The 16,346-nt window shown below is 40.3% G+C and overlaps 1 protein-coding gene across 4 annotated transcripts in view; it reads left to right on the top strand.

The window, feature by feature from the left end:
- The window catches only part of SMYD3 (SET and MYND domain containing 3), a 690,401-nt gene that overhangs the window by 621,066 nt on the left and 52,989 nt on the right, over positions 1–16,346 (top strand). For all 4 annotated transcript variants that reach the window (XM_050950435.1, XM_050950434.1, XM_050950437.1 and 1 more), the window contains one exon: positions 3,082–3,256. In XM_050950435.1, the coding sequence (XP_050806392.1) occupies positions 3,082–3,256 (175 nt within the window). The remainder of the gene's footprint in view (positions 1–3,081; positions 3,257–16,346) is intronic.

The raw sequence follows: 16,346 nt of genomic DNA on the forward strand, positions 1-16,346 counted from the left end.
GTGGAGCATTTACCCATCAATTTCTGCAAATGTTACACTTTCTTTTCAAGCAAACAAAAGAGTTTTTAGAATTTAGGGTTGAGAAAGTTAGCACCTTCCAAATCTGCACAGAGATAGCCGTCAACAACAAATGTCCCATATTCATGATTAAGCACACAAACTGAGCAGTCAAAGCTGAGCACAGGGCAATTACTGTGGCAATGGGGAAAAGGAATCCTTCTCTATCCCGGATCACTGCACAATGGCTGCTACTCAAGCCTAAGTTACAGTTGGGACAGCTAATTTCTCCATTGCACTCGAACTGCTGACTGCAGGTTTTCTGGCTTGTGATTATGCACTTTACCAGGCAGAATTTGGCCTCAGGAGGTTTGGAATATTAGACTTTTCATATTAGATGCTACAGAATGTATGAAACAATATCTTGAGACATGAAAACATCTTGAGTGATGCTGAGCATCAGCTAAGATATTGATCTCTCTGGAGTGTCAATGCTTTATGCTTACTACAAACATTTTATCAAGTGAAAATCATCTTGCTTTCTCCTGTTCCTATTCTATCCTTAATCAGCCATAAAGAATACAGTGATGTATGCCCGAGAGAGAAAGATTCAGGGTATGTCTTTACTAGCAACGTTAAAGCGCTGCTGCAGCAGGCTGTGTAGTCGCGGCACTGGTAAAAAAAAAAACCCACCCCCATGAGGGGAGTAGCTACCCAGAGCTGGTGCACTTTCTACATTGCCACTTTACAGTGCTAAAACTTGCAGTGCTCAGGGGGTGGGTTTCACCCCGCTAAGCAAGAAAGTTGCAGCGCTGTAAAGTGGCAGGGTAGACAAGGCCTAAGCTACGTATCTAAAATGAGTGTATATAGCCCTTAAAAAGAGTTTTTATAAAGGATTCTAAAATTCTATATTAAATTAACCATATTATTAATATGCTAATATTTTCTCAACAGGCATAGTGTAAGAATTCTTGTCAAAGTACCTGTTTTATAGTTACTCTTTTTAATTAACATTTCAATATAGTTCCCGAATCTTGTGTAAGAAATCATAAACCACATCATTGTTGGCAAATAAAATAATGATAAATTTCTTCCCTAATAAAGTACTTTCCATCTAAGGGTCTCAATGCACTTAACAAACAATTAATTTAACCTCACGGTAACCATGCCTTATAGGTGAATATTGTTGATCCTGATTCAGCAAAGCGCTTAGGCATGTCGTTAAATTTAAGTACATGAGTGTTTCCATGGTCAGGTAGAACTCATTCCCTCACCCTGGGAGTATTCATGGAGTGCTTGAGTGCGTTGCTGGACTGGGGCCTGTTCTACTTTTCAGCATTGGCGTGAGTGTGGACCTGGGACCCCCTGATCTGATCTTAGGGGAGTTTGTTTTGCAAGATTAAACTATACATTATGTGCTAAGCAATACTAAAATGCTTTAAATAGTAAAAATGGAAACCATTAAAGCTGTTATGACAGTGGGGAAACATAAAATATATACATATTAATATTTAAAGTAGGCTTTACACAATAGGTTTGAGGCCTGTTGGCCTGAGAGTTAGCATGAATGCTTGACATTCATAAGATTTAGCAATATATAACTTGTGATAAATAAGTAAACCAGTAGAAGAATAAAAAGTTTAAGGTAGTAGATTTGGGGGATTATAAGTATGTGTAACCAGGGAGCTAACTGCATTGATGTATCATGACTACTGGGAAGCGTATTGATGAAAATATTTTGTGTAAGCAGCTAGAACCTTAATTATGATTCCTTGGAATACCACACATGGACAGGGGTTGAATCTTGATCAAACATTGTCCCAGACATGTGTGGTGTGAGAGAAAACGTGAATAAAAATGGTGTTTTCTTGACCATAGTTGAGTACGTGGGGGTTGACAAGATGATGCAAGCTGGACTGTCACCTCCCCTCATAATGTACTCCACTTACTACTTTCTCCTGTATTTGTTTTCAGTGGTCTCTAGGAGTTTGTGAATATGATAACACTACATGTCTTTATGTATCTTTTTGTGGAACTGCATTAATACTTTGGGTTATTTGGGTTTTAAATTAAGCCATCACGTCTATATTTATGTTACTCACCAAACTCGCGTATTCTAAAAGCTTTATGTCTCCACCTGACTAAAGAACCTGCCATTAGTGACATGTGCAATTTGCCTTCTGAATTAATCAAAGGCTACATGAGATTAAATAAATTGTGGAGCACTTTGAGATTCTTGGAAAGTGCTATATAAGTGCACAGTATTATTATTTTGTTTGCCAGGGTATACGTTGGTATATATGACCTCAGTGGGATTGCTCACATGCTAAAGTTAAGAATACGCCTAAGTGCTTTACTGGATCAAGGCCATAGTATCCATTTTACAGATGAGAAAGCTGAAAGCTTTGCAGTAGTGAATTCCTCATTCATTTGAATGTGAATCCCAGTTCACTTTTTCAACATACAAAAGAACCTTCTTGTATTGGAGATTAAAATATTCTTTCTCACCAAGATCCTTAAACGTAAACGACAATCAGACAATGGAGCTGCAGTGTTTTCTGTTATCCATGAAACCTGCAGTGCTGCTTCTCTGACACAGCCAATTAGCTCACTGACAAAACCTTGCTCTCTGGAACTGTTTCAAATAAAAAGAAAATTAGGTATCTGCAGGCTCAGTTTTAATTTCACGAGAACACTGAAGAAACCACTGCAACTAGGAAAGATGTTTAAGAAAATAATGATGTTTCAAATAGCCAAAGAATAATTGTAGCTGGGTTTTGCTTCAGTATTATATATTAACATAATAATAATATATCCTCTCATCTTGTCACCTTTCCTTTACTCCTTACCACTCAAAATGCAGCCTTCGTTAGAAGACGGTTTGTTAACTGTAAACAAAATTTAGTTACCTGAGGTACCACTTATGTTTTTTTAAGTATGTTTTCAGGAGTTGAAACAGAGCCTGGAATAATGGGATCTCTTTTATCTTAATGCCCTGTGGCACTTATTCCTTGCTAACAACATTGAAACTTGTATTTTTTTGTTTGATGAAGATGAAGAATCCTTAGCTAAGGTTAATAACAGAGTGGGAGCAGGTTCTGGCAATGTGCCAGACTCTTCTAAATAACAGTGCAGATCGCCTTCCAGACACAAACATCTATCTGCTGAAAATGCTTGACTGTGCCATGGATGCCTGTATTAATCTCAGACGTTGGGAGGAAGCCTTGCTTTATGGCAACAGGACTCTAAAACCGTACAGGTAAGAGCTGTGATGGCAGTGGTTTATTCAACTGTCCTACGGGGATGGTCTGTTTATTAAAGCTAGAATCCCCGCCCCCCTCCAGGGACACCATTCAATTAAGTCTTATCACTGTTATTTCTGAAAGTGCTTTGGTGCACACCTTCAGCCTCAATTTCCCAGTGTGCTTTCTGGATTAGCCTATGAAATAAAATATCCATTCTGCTTGGATAGTGAATAGGACAGGATGTGAAATATTAATGGAAACCACAACAGCAGCTCTGATTAGCCACAGTAGCCTTTGTCAACATCTGATCTTTTTATAAGCACATCACACCCATCATTCCATCACCAGAACATCACTTGTTGGTAGAGACTATCGCTATGGGAGCTCCTGTGTTTGAAATTAAGGGTGGGAGTGTTATGAGGGGGCGGGGCAGTCAGGTACAGTGTGAAGAGTTCACAGACAGTGATGGAATTAATGTAAATGAATTAATATGAAGTGTGAAGGAAATAGTAATGAATAGCCCAATATTTATTTCATTGACATCAAGAGGCTGAGGTGGTTGTACCCCTCCGTGGTTGCCAGCGCTGGTTCTTGTGCTAAATGCGTGGGGAGATTCTGAGGGCATTATCAATATGTGTACATTGTGGCTGTGGCAGCAGCTCTGGCTGTCATGCCCATCTGACCCTCTGGTTCTGAGTTCAGGAGTCTCTGCTGCAGCTCCAACATCCACACAGCTGTTTTTCATGTGCTAATTCCACCCCCATAATGTAGACACTACACCATTTGTCTACCCAGTCTGGGAGGCTCACTCCAAGCTGCAGTGTAGACATACACTCATAAGCCAACAGAAGGTACTATGGATGATCCTGCTTTATGTGGCTAGGGTTTGGGATTCATTGGGTCCCAGCGCTGTCGAACAGCTCTGGGCAGTCTGGTGGAGGAGAGATGGGGAAGGAGCTAGCATGGCTGGCATTGGCCTGTGGCTCGCTTGCTGATGCCAGGTCTTTTGATTCTGAATGTGGTGAGTGTTCACAAGTATGTAAAGTGCCTGTGTAGACACTACACTGTCTGTGCTGGCCCTGTGCGTGGTGTATTGCATTACAGCTGTGTAAACTGAAAATGTAGTTTTTCATTACAGTATCTATTTCTTCTCTTAGTTCTGCCTCATCATGTGATATTGCAGCACACAATGAGGTTCCGTGACTGCAGTGAAATGTCGGGGGCATGGAAATGCAAAACAATGCATGCTGCTGCGACCATGAATATCTCACACCTGGCACATCTTTGATTTCAGTAGGCTACTGTCAATGTTCGGCATTTTGCTTGGGAAACTGTCCCACTAGCATACTACCGCTGAATAACTGAGGCTTTGTCTACACTATGCACCTTTTAGCAACCCAGCTGTGCCACCAAAAGCACACAGTGTAGCTGCCTATTTTCGGCAAGAGAAACCTCTCCTGCCAACAAAAAATGTCCACCTCCCATGAGTTGCAGGAGCTTTGTCAGCAGGAGAGTGCTCCTGCCGACAAAGTGCTGTTTACACCCCCACTTTTTGTCCGCAAAACTTTTGTCATTCATGGGAAAAGGGGGACTAACACCCCTGAATGACAAAAGTTTTGCTGATGAAGTTCTAGTGTAGACAAAGCCTTAGACAGGGACTTGAGGTGCATCAAAGCACCATATTGTAAGAAGTGCTTCCATCATATTATAAGAAGCAAAAGGTTTGCATAAGTTGTGGGTGGCAAGAGTGGCAGAAACCATACATCTGTAATGGCCATGACTTGTTATAAGAAGAGGGCATGAGTGCTTTGAAACACCCAAACTCCTTAAGGGTGAAAATCATCCCTGTTCAATGGGCGAGCACAAACCACATGACCACTCAAAGAGGGCTTAAGTGGAACTTCAGTAAGGCATTGGCATTGCACCAGCTCTCTGTGTAGGAGCAAATTTCACCCCAACTAAACGCAATGCCTATTTGCATGTTCACTTACAAAATCTTCCCTTGTCTTTTCCCCCTGAGCCTATTAACAATGACTGTCAGGCCAGCAGTACTAAGTGGGTTTCTCCATATATTTCACAGCATAAAGATTACAGTAAGACAGACAGCAATTTCATTGGATCTTTTCATAAACCTTCCCCTGTTTGTTTTCTGGGGTATGCACTAGTGTTCAAAGCACTTAATACAGTAGAGTTGTCTTTTTTCCACCCTATACATTCAGCTAAAGTGTCTTTTGTGAAATGTTACTTGCATGAGAAATTTGACCTTTTTTGTACCTCAAGGAAGTTGCCCTTAGTCTTTCTAGATCCAAAAGCATTTTCTGAAGAGAGACGTTTTCAGTTTTACTTTATTTCTTTTTTACCTTCAAGCCATCACTACAAGCTTTAACACACCTGACAAAAAATCCTCAGTTTCTCATTACACCAAATTGCGCCCAACGCAGCAGGAGAGAAAATCCTAGGAAATCTTCTGGGATACATTGAATTTCTCCTGTTGAATCAATCTACTGCTTGGCTGCTCCTGCAGTTCTATTACAGCTATCTATTTTCCTTTTCTCAGCTCTGGAAAAAATATTCATACTGTTCTCCACAGGGATCACTGAAACACTCAAGCAGTCCCTATATATGGGCAATGATTGCTACAATGGTAAAAGACTCTAAAGAATTGGTCAACAACAATTTTAATTTTAAATGATGTGTTTATTGTGTGTGTTCCATTATTTAACCAGCAGGATTAATATTCGCTGCTGCATGCTTGATGCTGTTTTTAATGTATATTTTCACTGCAATAGTTACTTAATTTTCAGAATCATCCAGTTTATGCAACTGGCACAGACAGTTTGCTAACCTGCCTAAAAAACAATTTATCAAACTTGTATATTCAATAGCTACCTTCAAGTTGTAAGGAATTGTAATATTTTATAAAAAAAAGTGTGTCTCGGTGCTGCTGAATATTTCTAGATCTTTGAAAAGAGACAGGAGAGCTGACAGCTGTCAAAATGAAAAGCTACTGATTAGCTTGCCCTAAACCATAATTGTCCATAATTTGTTGAAACCTACAACATATACTTTCACTGAATAGTCTAAACCAAACAATTTTACACAGCTTTTCTTGTAAATTCCAGAATAACAATTTGTCTGTCCAAGAACCTTAACAAAAGTTAACAGATATTTACTTAAATGAAAACCATCCCACATCACGGTCAGCACTCAACAGCTTGCAAAAATAAACTTCCTTACAAAAATCCTCATGAACCGTAACCACAAAAATAACAGAATATCAACAAGAAGTGCTAGTCAGGTTTGTCATGTCTCACTTAACACATTCACTCTCAGTTTTCACTCCTACTCATAAATGGCCTGATCTGAGGTACTTACTCAGGCAAACTTGTACAAAATTAAATCTGAGAAAGGACCTCAGGATTTGCCCCATAAATACAATCAAATCACATACGCTCAATTCTGTCTACCTCTAGCGTCCAGTAGTTAACTCCAGACAAATATTGGAAGTATACATCTAATATAAGCAGTGCCAATAAGCACCTGGTATAAAAATCTGCTACATGACATTGGTTATAGCTAAATGGGGAGGAAATTAGGTTACGTCACAGACATATTGGACTTAAGATGCAAGATATGCAGGGTAAAATGTTGTTCCCCCCTTTGAGTCTAGAGAGGGCTGCAGCTGCAATGGAATTGGTGAGGTTCTGTTGCAGAGGACATGATTCAGCAAAGCACTTACGCACATACTTATGTTCATCCCTATTTATCACATTCAGCACTTAATCATGTGCTTAACTTTAAAGTCCCATTCCCTGCAGATGGACCTGCTGCTATCTTGATCAACAATCCATTGTCCCCTATGCAGCAGCATTAGGGGTTATTGCAGAGTGAGGGCTGTACAGTCTCAGGGTTGAGGGGAGGAAATACCTTTTGTCTCAAGGCCAGTGATTCAGTCTTTGTGGGGAATGGGGAGAGAGGATTTCAATTTGATTTCAAGTCTGTCTAAAGAGAGAGCTGTTACTTCAAAACTGAACTGGAGAATATTGCAACTGCCACTGAGTCTATGCACACAAATAAGAGACACTTGTGCATAGAGTAGAGCACAGCAGGAATCAGAATATTTTCTGAACAGATTGTTGAATTTTCATGAAGTATTAATGAAATGTAGAGCAGATACTTCTCATTTAGAATTCTCATCTAGCAAGTTTGCCGGATCCTGGTCTTTAAATATCTCAACTAAATCAGCAGACAGATGAATAAATTTATGATTACTACAGTTTCTTCTCCACAAACCATCTTTATGTAACAAGCTGAATAGAAATGAGTAGCTGTGGAACATACTGCTCTAAAAATAGTCACTGAGTTTATCTTTCTTTTAAAGCCTCCAGGAAGGCTCCATGGTAAAAATGTCATTTTTTTATTTGATTGATTTTTCTCTTCATTTAATATGTCTTACAAATAAGCCCTGCGCTTTGATGTGTGTGTCTTTTGTAATAAGTGTGTGATAGATGTGGTGGCTAAAGACAGTTAAAATAAAACTGTGTTTCTACTCTTGATGTACTCTACAGGATTTGTAGCTGAGAGGCAAAGATTCCCCAATATAACATGGCATTAAGAGGCAGAGTGCCTCTACTTTCTACTAAAAGTCAATCCTCCAAGAATACTGCAATGAAACAAACTGCTGAGATACATAGCATCACTAGGGGATGCTGGTGCTTAAGGGTTTAAGTCTAGCAGCCAATGGGCATCTTCTGAATGTGGGAGGTTCCAAAGAGAGTTGTGATTGACTGGAGAATTTATGAACATATTGATAGTTCAGTGAACAAAGTTCAGTGATATTGTCTTGATCTTATAACCTCTGGAGTAAACATAACTTACCTCTCTGTTCACCCTAGATTAGAACAAATAATTGTGAAGGTAAAAAACAAAGACTGTAAGAGACAAAGGGAGAATAATATCCAGAGTTCCTCTTTTATTTATGGTTTGTACAAAATGGCAACATATACATATATCTGATATTTAGAGCCAAATGCTCACTGGAAGAAGAGACGCTGAAAACTATAACAAAAAATTAATGAATGAAAAACTGCCTAAAAGAATACCATCTGTGGGGAAAGGCATGCACGGACGGTGTGCTTTCATTCCATCGAAAAATTCAGAAAACACAAGAATTGAGACATGCATATGGTAAATTTCTTCGTGATGTAACTGTACACTTTCGGGCTGGAGTTAATAAATGTGAAAAAATAGACCCACCATCAAGGGTATTTGTGAATGAAGTCATGACTGGAACTTGAACTGAGACTCAGGAGTGATTTCACTGGATTGCTGAAAGATAAAAGAGCAATTCAGTTACAAGCTTTTCAGGCAGGGGCTGCATCTACCTATGTGAATGTGCAGTGCCCTGGATACTGATCCTGATTAGAGCATTTGAGCAGTTGCCATAAACACAATAAAACAGGGAAGGTGAGGCTGAAAGATAAGAAAAGAGAGGGCCTGAGTGGCTCAGAACTGGTAGAATGATGCAGAGCTCTCAGGATGTAAGGCACCAGAACAAACTCACCCCAGGTTACTGGTGACCGAAAGTTATCAACCTGATGCCTGTTTAGTGGTTTATGTGAAGTAAGTTGATAGTCACTGCCTAGGTATCTATGTCCTGATCAATAATAACCACATATCCTCCTAGGAAACAGGTTTTCTGGCTCATTGTTTACTTTCTGTATGTCTCTGTCTAGCGCTTTAGACATTAGACTCTTCCTATTCTTCCCCAGTTTCAGGTGAGAGATGTATCAGGAGCTATTTGAATCCTGATTCTGTTATTGGTGGATAGTGATTTGTAGTCCAGTTCTAAATAACTCATTTTTTGAACGGAACTTTTTCTTAACTAGATCACAGAGGCTTGCAGAGACTCATCTTTCTCTGACACAGCCACAGGTGTATACTTTTCTCCACCTCCAGTGTAATGCTTGCATAGGATTTCAGGCTGTAATTATGGGAAGAATTGTGCTGTATGTCACTGACTGTCTCAATATGTCTTTAGATGCTTTCCTTTGATTACATTGTAGGACCTCTTTCAGGTAGGCCATTTAGGACTTCAGGACTTCTTCGAAATAGAGATCGTAATCTCAATCTACCATCTTCCTTTTAAGAGCTGCAGTGTTTTCTTTTGTTGCAGTTAAGAAGGATGAGTTGGAGGTCTCTGTATTGTAATTAGAGTCGTCATTTGTTGTACTGGAAATGTTAATCAAATGATACTGATTGAAGCTCTTTGAATGAGCCTACTTGTATGCAGGCACCCATAAAAGGAGACAAAATGCCCAAAATGTAAATAATGATTAAGTACTGTAACTGTGCACAATAGATAGCCAACAGAATCTTTGGTATGATAAATCGCTCTAGAAAGACATGAGCAGATGTAATGTACACTGCAGAACGTGCACAGAGTGGCTATTGAACCTTACAGCAGGAATGGTTTGTGGAATAGATGAGTTTGTAGGAGTTTTGCTAAGGAGAATGGGAGAGTTCATGGCAGGCAGTGTTCTAAGCACAAGGGTTGGAATACAAGGTGATCTAAAGACAGGATTCAGAGATAGGATGAAGAGAGTAGTGAGGATGATGAAACTTTGAACTTTGTGTGAAAGAAGCCACTGAAGAGATACAAGGAGAGGTGGAGGGGACACTGTTAGGGATGTAGAAAATAGGATGAATTTAATAGCACTATTTCTGATGGGTTGAAGAGAGGGAGAGGGAGAGGAGAAGTCAGACTATGTAGTAAGCAGTTGCCATAGACAAGTATTAAGGTGGGAGAAAGTGCAGTAGGCAGAGAGGGAAGGACAATTGTGGTCAAATAGTGTCTAGTTTTCCTTTGAAGAAGTTGACAAAATTTTGGATAGAGGAGGTGAAGAATGGGGAGCTGGCAGTAGTTCCAAGAAGGGAGTCAGAAGCAATGAAGACTTTCTGGTAGTGAAGGAGTGGAAGCTGATGAGAGAGGGAAGTTCATAGACTCATAGACTTTAAGGTCAGAAGGGACCATTACGATCTTCTAGTCTGACCTCCTGCACAATGCAGGCCACAGAATCTCACCCACCCACTCTTGTAACAAACCCCTGACCTATGTCTGAGCTATTGAAGTCCTCAACTTGTGTTTTAAAGTTGTAATAGCTTAGCAAGAGAAAGTACAAAGTTGAGGCAGGAAAGACCAAACTTGCGTGGGGTGGGGGAGTAGAATTTCTCCAGTGATGCTAAGTGGAGTACATGTAAAGTTGCCGGGAAGAGAGACAGAATTGCAAGCGGGAGAGGGGAGATAATGGAGCAGCAGGAAAGAGGAGCAAAGGTATTGGAAAGGTAAATATCTGGAATGGTGAGGTGGATGACATGGTAAGTGATGGGAAGATGGTAATCAGAGAAAGGGAATTTAGAGATGGAAAACTGAAAAAGAATAGTTCCAGGTAAGGGTCAGATCAAGGGAGTGACCAAGTCACTGGGTGAAATAACTGGTCCATTCTGGATACCAGAACAGGAGGGCCAGAGGTTTGGCAATCAGGGGTATTGTGCTGGTGAAAGTTGAAATTGCCCAGGATCATGATAGGGAGCTGGGATGAAAGGCAGGTGGAAACCTGGACATCAAAGTGAGAGAAGAACCACAATTTGAAAGGAGAAAGGAGGGGAAAAAAGTGGGAAAGGGAGGAAATGAAAGCATCAGGAAGGGGAAGAGGTAGATTGCAGTGTGAAAAATCTAACCTGGAACTCAGCCAGGAGATTCTACCAACCCTGAGTAATCTATTTCCTTGGTTAAATAGGTAATTCAGGGTTTCTGGGTTTTGATTTTTGATTCCCTCCCTAAATGTTCTAGTGTTCCCTGAGCATGAGTAAGATTTGCACAGTAGAAACTCTTTCTCTTGCTCACTTTGCCATTTCATTATCAGGCAAGACACGGGAGGTGGAGCCCCACCAGTTCTTTGGCTTTGAAGGAAGCAGTAAATAGGAAGCCACATAACAAAGGCGGGGATGGAAAGCAAGAACTCATCTGAATGTCAAAGAAGGACAACAAATGATATATATAGTGAAAACACCAATAATGAGAGACTGATGAAAATGTAAAGGAAAAGGCACAAGGAAGCAGAAAGTAGGCTGCCTAAAGGACTAGCTGACCTGACAAAAACCTTAGCAAAATAAAAATAACAAAGAGACAAATCACATCACCTCTGGAAAAACAGGCAAAGCTGTCAGGGAACAATGAAAAAGTGTAAATGGAAACAGCAGAGAAATAAAGACATCATTGAAGAAAACTGAAGAATCCATCACACACACATGGCCAATAAAGGGGAGGAGGAGGAGGAAAGAATATAGAAAATCAAAGATCAACTAAGAAGAGAAAAAAATGAAAATATCAGAAAAGGAGGGGAGAGAAAAAAAAAACTTCTGGTCTAGAAAAAAATTCTTCCATCTCTCCTCCTCCTCTCCCCACTCTGACCATGAAGAAAGAAAGAAAACAAAATACTTTCACAACTGCAATACTTGCCTAAGAGGAAAATCATCTTTCTCCAGCTGTTTAATGCACTCTTGGAAGATATGGTCGACAAGCTGCCAAAAGTGAAGATAAAGTTGTAGGATGAAAGAATGCTCATTACAATACCATCATGAATATATTTCCATATTAATTCCAGTACTTTACCAAGAATGATAAACTCTGGAAACTTAATGTTCGTATAAGGCTGGTCAGCATTTCACAAGTTTCTAGGTAACTGGTGAAAGTGACAGCCAACAAGTAGTAGCATGATAGACAATCTGTTCTCAACCAAATTAAAAAAGAAAAAGAAAAGAAAATCTCTTGGTGCAGAAGCATGCTTGGCAGACTTTGAAAAATAGAATTATATCTTAGAGCACTATGAAACAAAAGGCTTAACACACACATTCATGAAAAGGAAAACCATTTAGGAGATTAATTTTATAGTTATCAAGAGAATTTGCAACATTTACCACAATTTTTTTTTAGATAATTTCCTTTCAGATAATGGCACAATATGTTTTTGTAAGATTTTGATCTAAATCATGCCAGATCCTACTCAGTAACTATGGAACAACTGTACATTGCCGCATACAAGACAGCCCATCACATATGCCTTATACCCTATGAAATATGGTGCAGTTTCCCAGGAGATCTTATAAAAGGTCGTGAAGCTTGTAACCACGGAATGTATGACATGTTAGTTGCTAGATTTCAGGAATAGTTAGAGATAAGTTATCTTAGATCACTTGTCTTACCATTGTACAGTAGTTGTCTAGTAGGCCTTGCATGTTTCAAAGGATTTCAAAATGTAAAGCCACGTTGAGTAAAGTTACTTCTCCTCATTTAGCATGTCAGAATTTTCCAGTGAAAAGCATGTGATGTACTTGAGGTGAGATAACATCCTGCATACTTCCCCTTACCCGTATCTATTGCCGTCTGTCTTCACACTGTTGATATGTGTATTGTCTTGTTGGCATGTTTGCAGCACAGGTGCGCACTACAATTTTGGACATTTATCAAGAGGTGCACATTAGCTGGCAAGTTGTGCAAGGCTGCTTTCTGGGGAATAAGGCATAGACAAGACTATTAACTAAATGGAAGTATGTTGTTTTCTAGACAAATGGAGATTTTCAAAATATTGTAGACTCAAAATATTGTCCCACACTGGGGACAATGCAGAGCCCAACAGCCAGCTCCAGTTTCATGGTGGAGCTATGTCTCCTGGTACTTTGAGAAGGACAGGAGAGGGCAGCAGTTGCATCTTCTTGAGCAGTGTGTGCTTCACACTGCACCCACCTGGCTCTATCAGCTGGTGCAGAGGGCATAGCGTGTTCCTCCCTTACCACTTGTAGTCACTAGGACTCTCACTGTGCGTAGCTTTTTTACACTGTACCATTCTTTGCATCCTTTGGTCCCTCACATACCTTAGAAGAGGCCAAAACACAATTTGACTTTAATATTTATCACCACTCAACATCAGTTTGTTCCATGTATCTCTGGATGGATTGAATGGCCTAATCCTTGGCAATATTAAAATGAAGTGTATGGTTTATATTAACTGAGTGAGGAAAAGGTATTTTCTAATACCAGTTAGTTTGTAATGTCCCCATGTGGAAAGTTCCCTGGGTCCAAGTCACTGTTAGAATAAATGGTTGCAACTCCATGGAAGTCAGTGTCCTTTTGTGGTGAAATCCTGGTGCATTGAAGTCAGTGACAAAACCGTCATTGATTTCAGTGGGGTCAGGACTTCACCATTGGTGAATATGTCTCAGTATGTAGTCACGGCTGGTTTTGGAGCAGAATGCACTGTTTCTGATGTGTCTGTTCACATTCTTTGGGGCTAGAATTTGCTTCACTTTTTAGGAGGAGATTTGTGTGGCAAGTGAAGCGGAGTATATAGAGGAACAGTGGCATATTAATATAGTTCATTTCACACATGAAAGACAGTTGATTATGGTGGCAAAAAAAATATGCCAAAGGACAAAAAAAATGGTTAATAACTTTCCTAGGTTTTCGACACATTTAAAAGTGATGTGAAAGGAGAGGAAAATGTCTCAGAAAATGATTTATTGCTTGCTTAAGTTCACTTTTTTCTAAAATAATATTTCACAAGCTGAGTGTGCTTTAGTTAAATAAATACTTCAAATTAATACAAAAGGCCAGCTTCTCAAGTGGTACAAATTGATTTCAATGGAGTAGTGCCGTTTTACATCAAATGAGGATCTAGTCGAAAAATGTTCAGTGGAACGACATGTCTCAATGGGCATGAATGCAGGTATTCATGCTGCACACAATATCCACATGCAGCAGGCTTCTGTTGTTGCCTTTTCACTGGATAAGTGATCCTCATCAGGACAGATTGCTCAGGGCAATGGTTTTATCTATCTCCCAATAATTCACCCAATCACTGTATTAGTACACACTCCACTGAGGTCCAGTTATATTGGGTTGTTTAGAACAAAGTAGATGCTGTTTAGGCCAAACAAACCTCATTTCAGTATACAGAGCAGACAGTTCATGTGATGACTTCTGAACTTTCCTCACCTTGACATTCCTGGCTCCAGTAGCTACCCTTTGGCAAATTTTCACTTGGCTTTATTTAGTCAAGGTTTACAAAAGCTATTCCATTTCCAGGGTCCTTGGCGGCACTGGTGACAGCAATGGCTTATATAGAGATACCTTTGTCTGCATCTGAAACAAAGTTAGAGCATTGTATTCAGTACAATAATATTACCCCAACTTGTGATTAAGTGCTTATTGAGTTCCATTTCCTTATAAGAACATGTGTAAGAACCCAAGAATGTATGCCACAAGTGAACTAAGCATTAATCTGTCAGCAGCTTAAGTGTGTTTGGGATAGTGCAGTGGAAATATGCAATATAGTGACACATTGTTTGTTCGCTGGGAAGCATTTAAGAGCAGATGGAACCTGTAAAATAGACTGATTCATGGAAGTGCACAGCCTGTATCAGCTTCATTAGATGCGCCTTTGTTTTAACCTATATAAACAAAGGACATGGATTTTTGGATCCTCAGTAAAGCATGAGAAGCTCTGCTTTTGGGGAAAAAGCATTAATAATGTACGAGACTTTATTGGGGAAGGGCATTTTAAAAGGTGTCCATCTTGGTTCTGAAACTAAAAGTTGGGGGGAAAGTACAGTACCTTTATGGAAATGTCCTAAAGAATTCAATGTCAGTGCAGGGCGTGATTTTTCAAAGCAACTGAAGGGAATTTGGTGGCCAAATCTCAGTAGAGTTTCAAAGGGAATTGGACACCTAACTCCAGTAAGCTCCTTTTAAAATCCTAGCCTAAACCAATAGGATTCTTTAGCAATGTGGTGGGAGTCTGTTGAAATCAATCAACAGACCAATTAAATTTAAGGCGGACCATTCTACAGGGTTTTTTTCCTAACTATATTAAAGAATTCTGTAGAAAGTGGATTTAATTATGTGTTGAATCAATAGGGCTTCTCCAAAGGGGTGTATCTGAAAAGGAGAGACCAGGGCATTTCATTCTGAATGGAGTCCGTCTGGGTTCCACCATTTACAAATTCGTGATGCAATGTGATGCACTTAGGCAGACTCCTATGCCTGTGCAGAGCTCTGGTGACAACTTCATCACTTGCAGGGTCCTAGCGGCTTCAAGCTGTTAACTGAAGGTGCAACTACAGCTCTACTTTCTTCTTTTTTTTTTAAACTGAATTGAATCAGTTCAGTAATTTAATGGAAGAAAAAATCAAATTCAGAGAAAGCTGATTTTGTAACCTGACAACAAAGGTCAAAATGTTTCATTTTGGAAACCAAGAGGATGTGGATTTTTAGTATGTCTTGTGTTCTTCTTCGAGGGCTTGCTCATATCCATTCCAGTTAGATGTGCGCGCGCCGCATGCACGTTCGCCGGAAGATTTTTACCCTAGCAACACTCGATGAGTTGGCTGGGCGCCCCCTGGAGTGGTGCCACCATGGTACTGGATATATACCTCTGCCGACCCAACCGCCCCTCAGTTCCTTCTTACCGCCCGTGTTGGTCGTTGGAACAGTGGAGTGCGGTTTTACTGACCTCCACCTCCCTAGCTACTTGTAGTTCTCTAGTTATTTTGTTGTGTATGTAGTTCAAAGTTATATAGTTATAGTTAATTTTTATTGTTAATAGTTAGTGTATAGTTAAGAGGGGTTCGGGGATTAGTCCCTTCCCCGCACCCGGTGCCGGGGCCCATGCCCCACTCACCAGGTTTCAAACCATGCTCAGCCTGTCATAAGCCAATGCCGACAGGAGAGCCACACGACTCCTTCCTTAAGTGCCTCGGGGAATCTCACCTGACAGATAAGTGTCACATTTGCAAGGCTTTTAAGCCGAGAACAAAAAAAGGAGCGAGACTTTCGGCTAAAGCAGCTCCTCATGGAGGCGACTCTTACCCCTCCGCCTTCGGCACCGAGCGCTGGTCAATCGGCAGGCAGAAGTGCCTCCTCGGCATTGGACCACGCCAGTACTACCAAGGCTTCTTGGCACTGGCCTTTGCCGCCACCGAAGTCGACTTGGCACCACTCCCTCTCCCCGAGGTCGAGAAAGCCTAAGGCTCCTGCTGCTTCCATGC

The sequence above is a fragment of the Gopherus flavomarginatus genome, chromosome 4, assembly GCF_025201925.1.
Source record: "Gopherus flavomarginatus isolate rGopFla2 chromosome 4, rGopFla2.mat.asm, whole genome shotgun sequence".
Taxonomy (NCBI): Eukaryota; Metazoa; Chordata; order Testudines; family Testudinidae; genus Gopherus; species Gopherus flavomarginatus.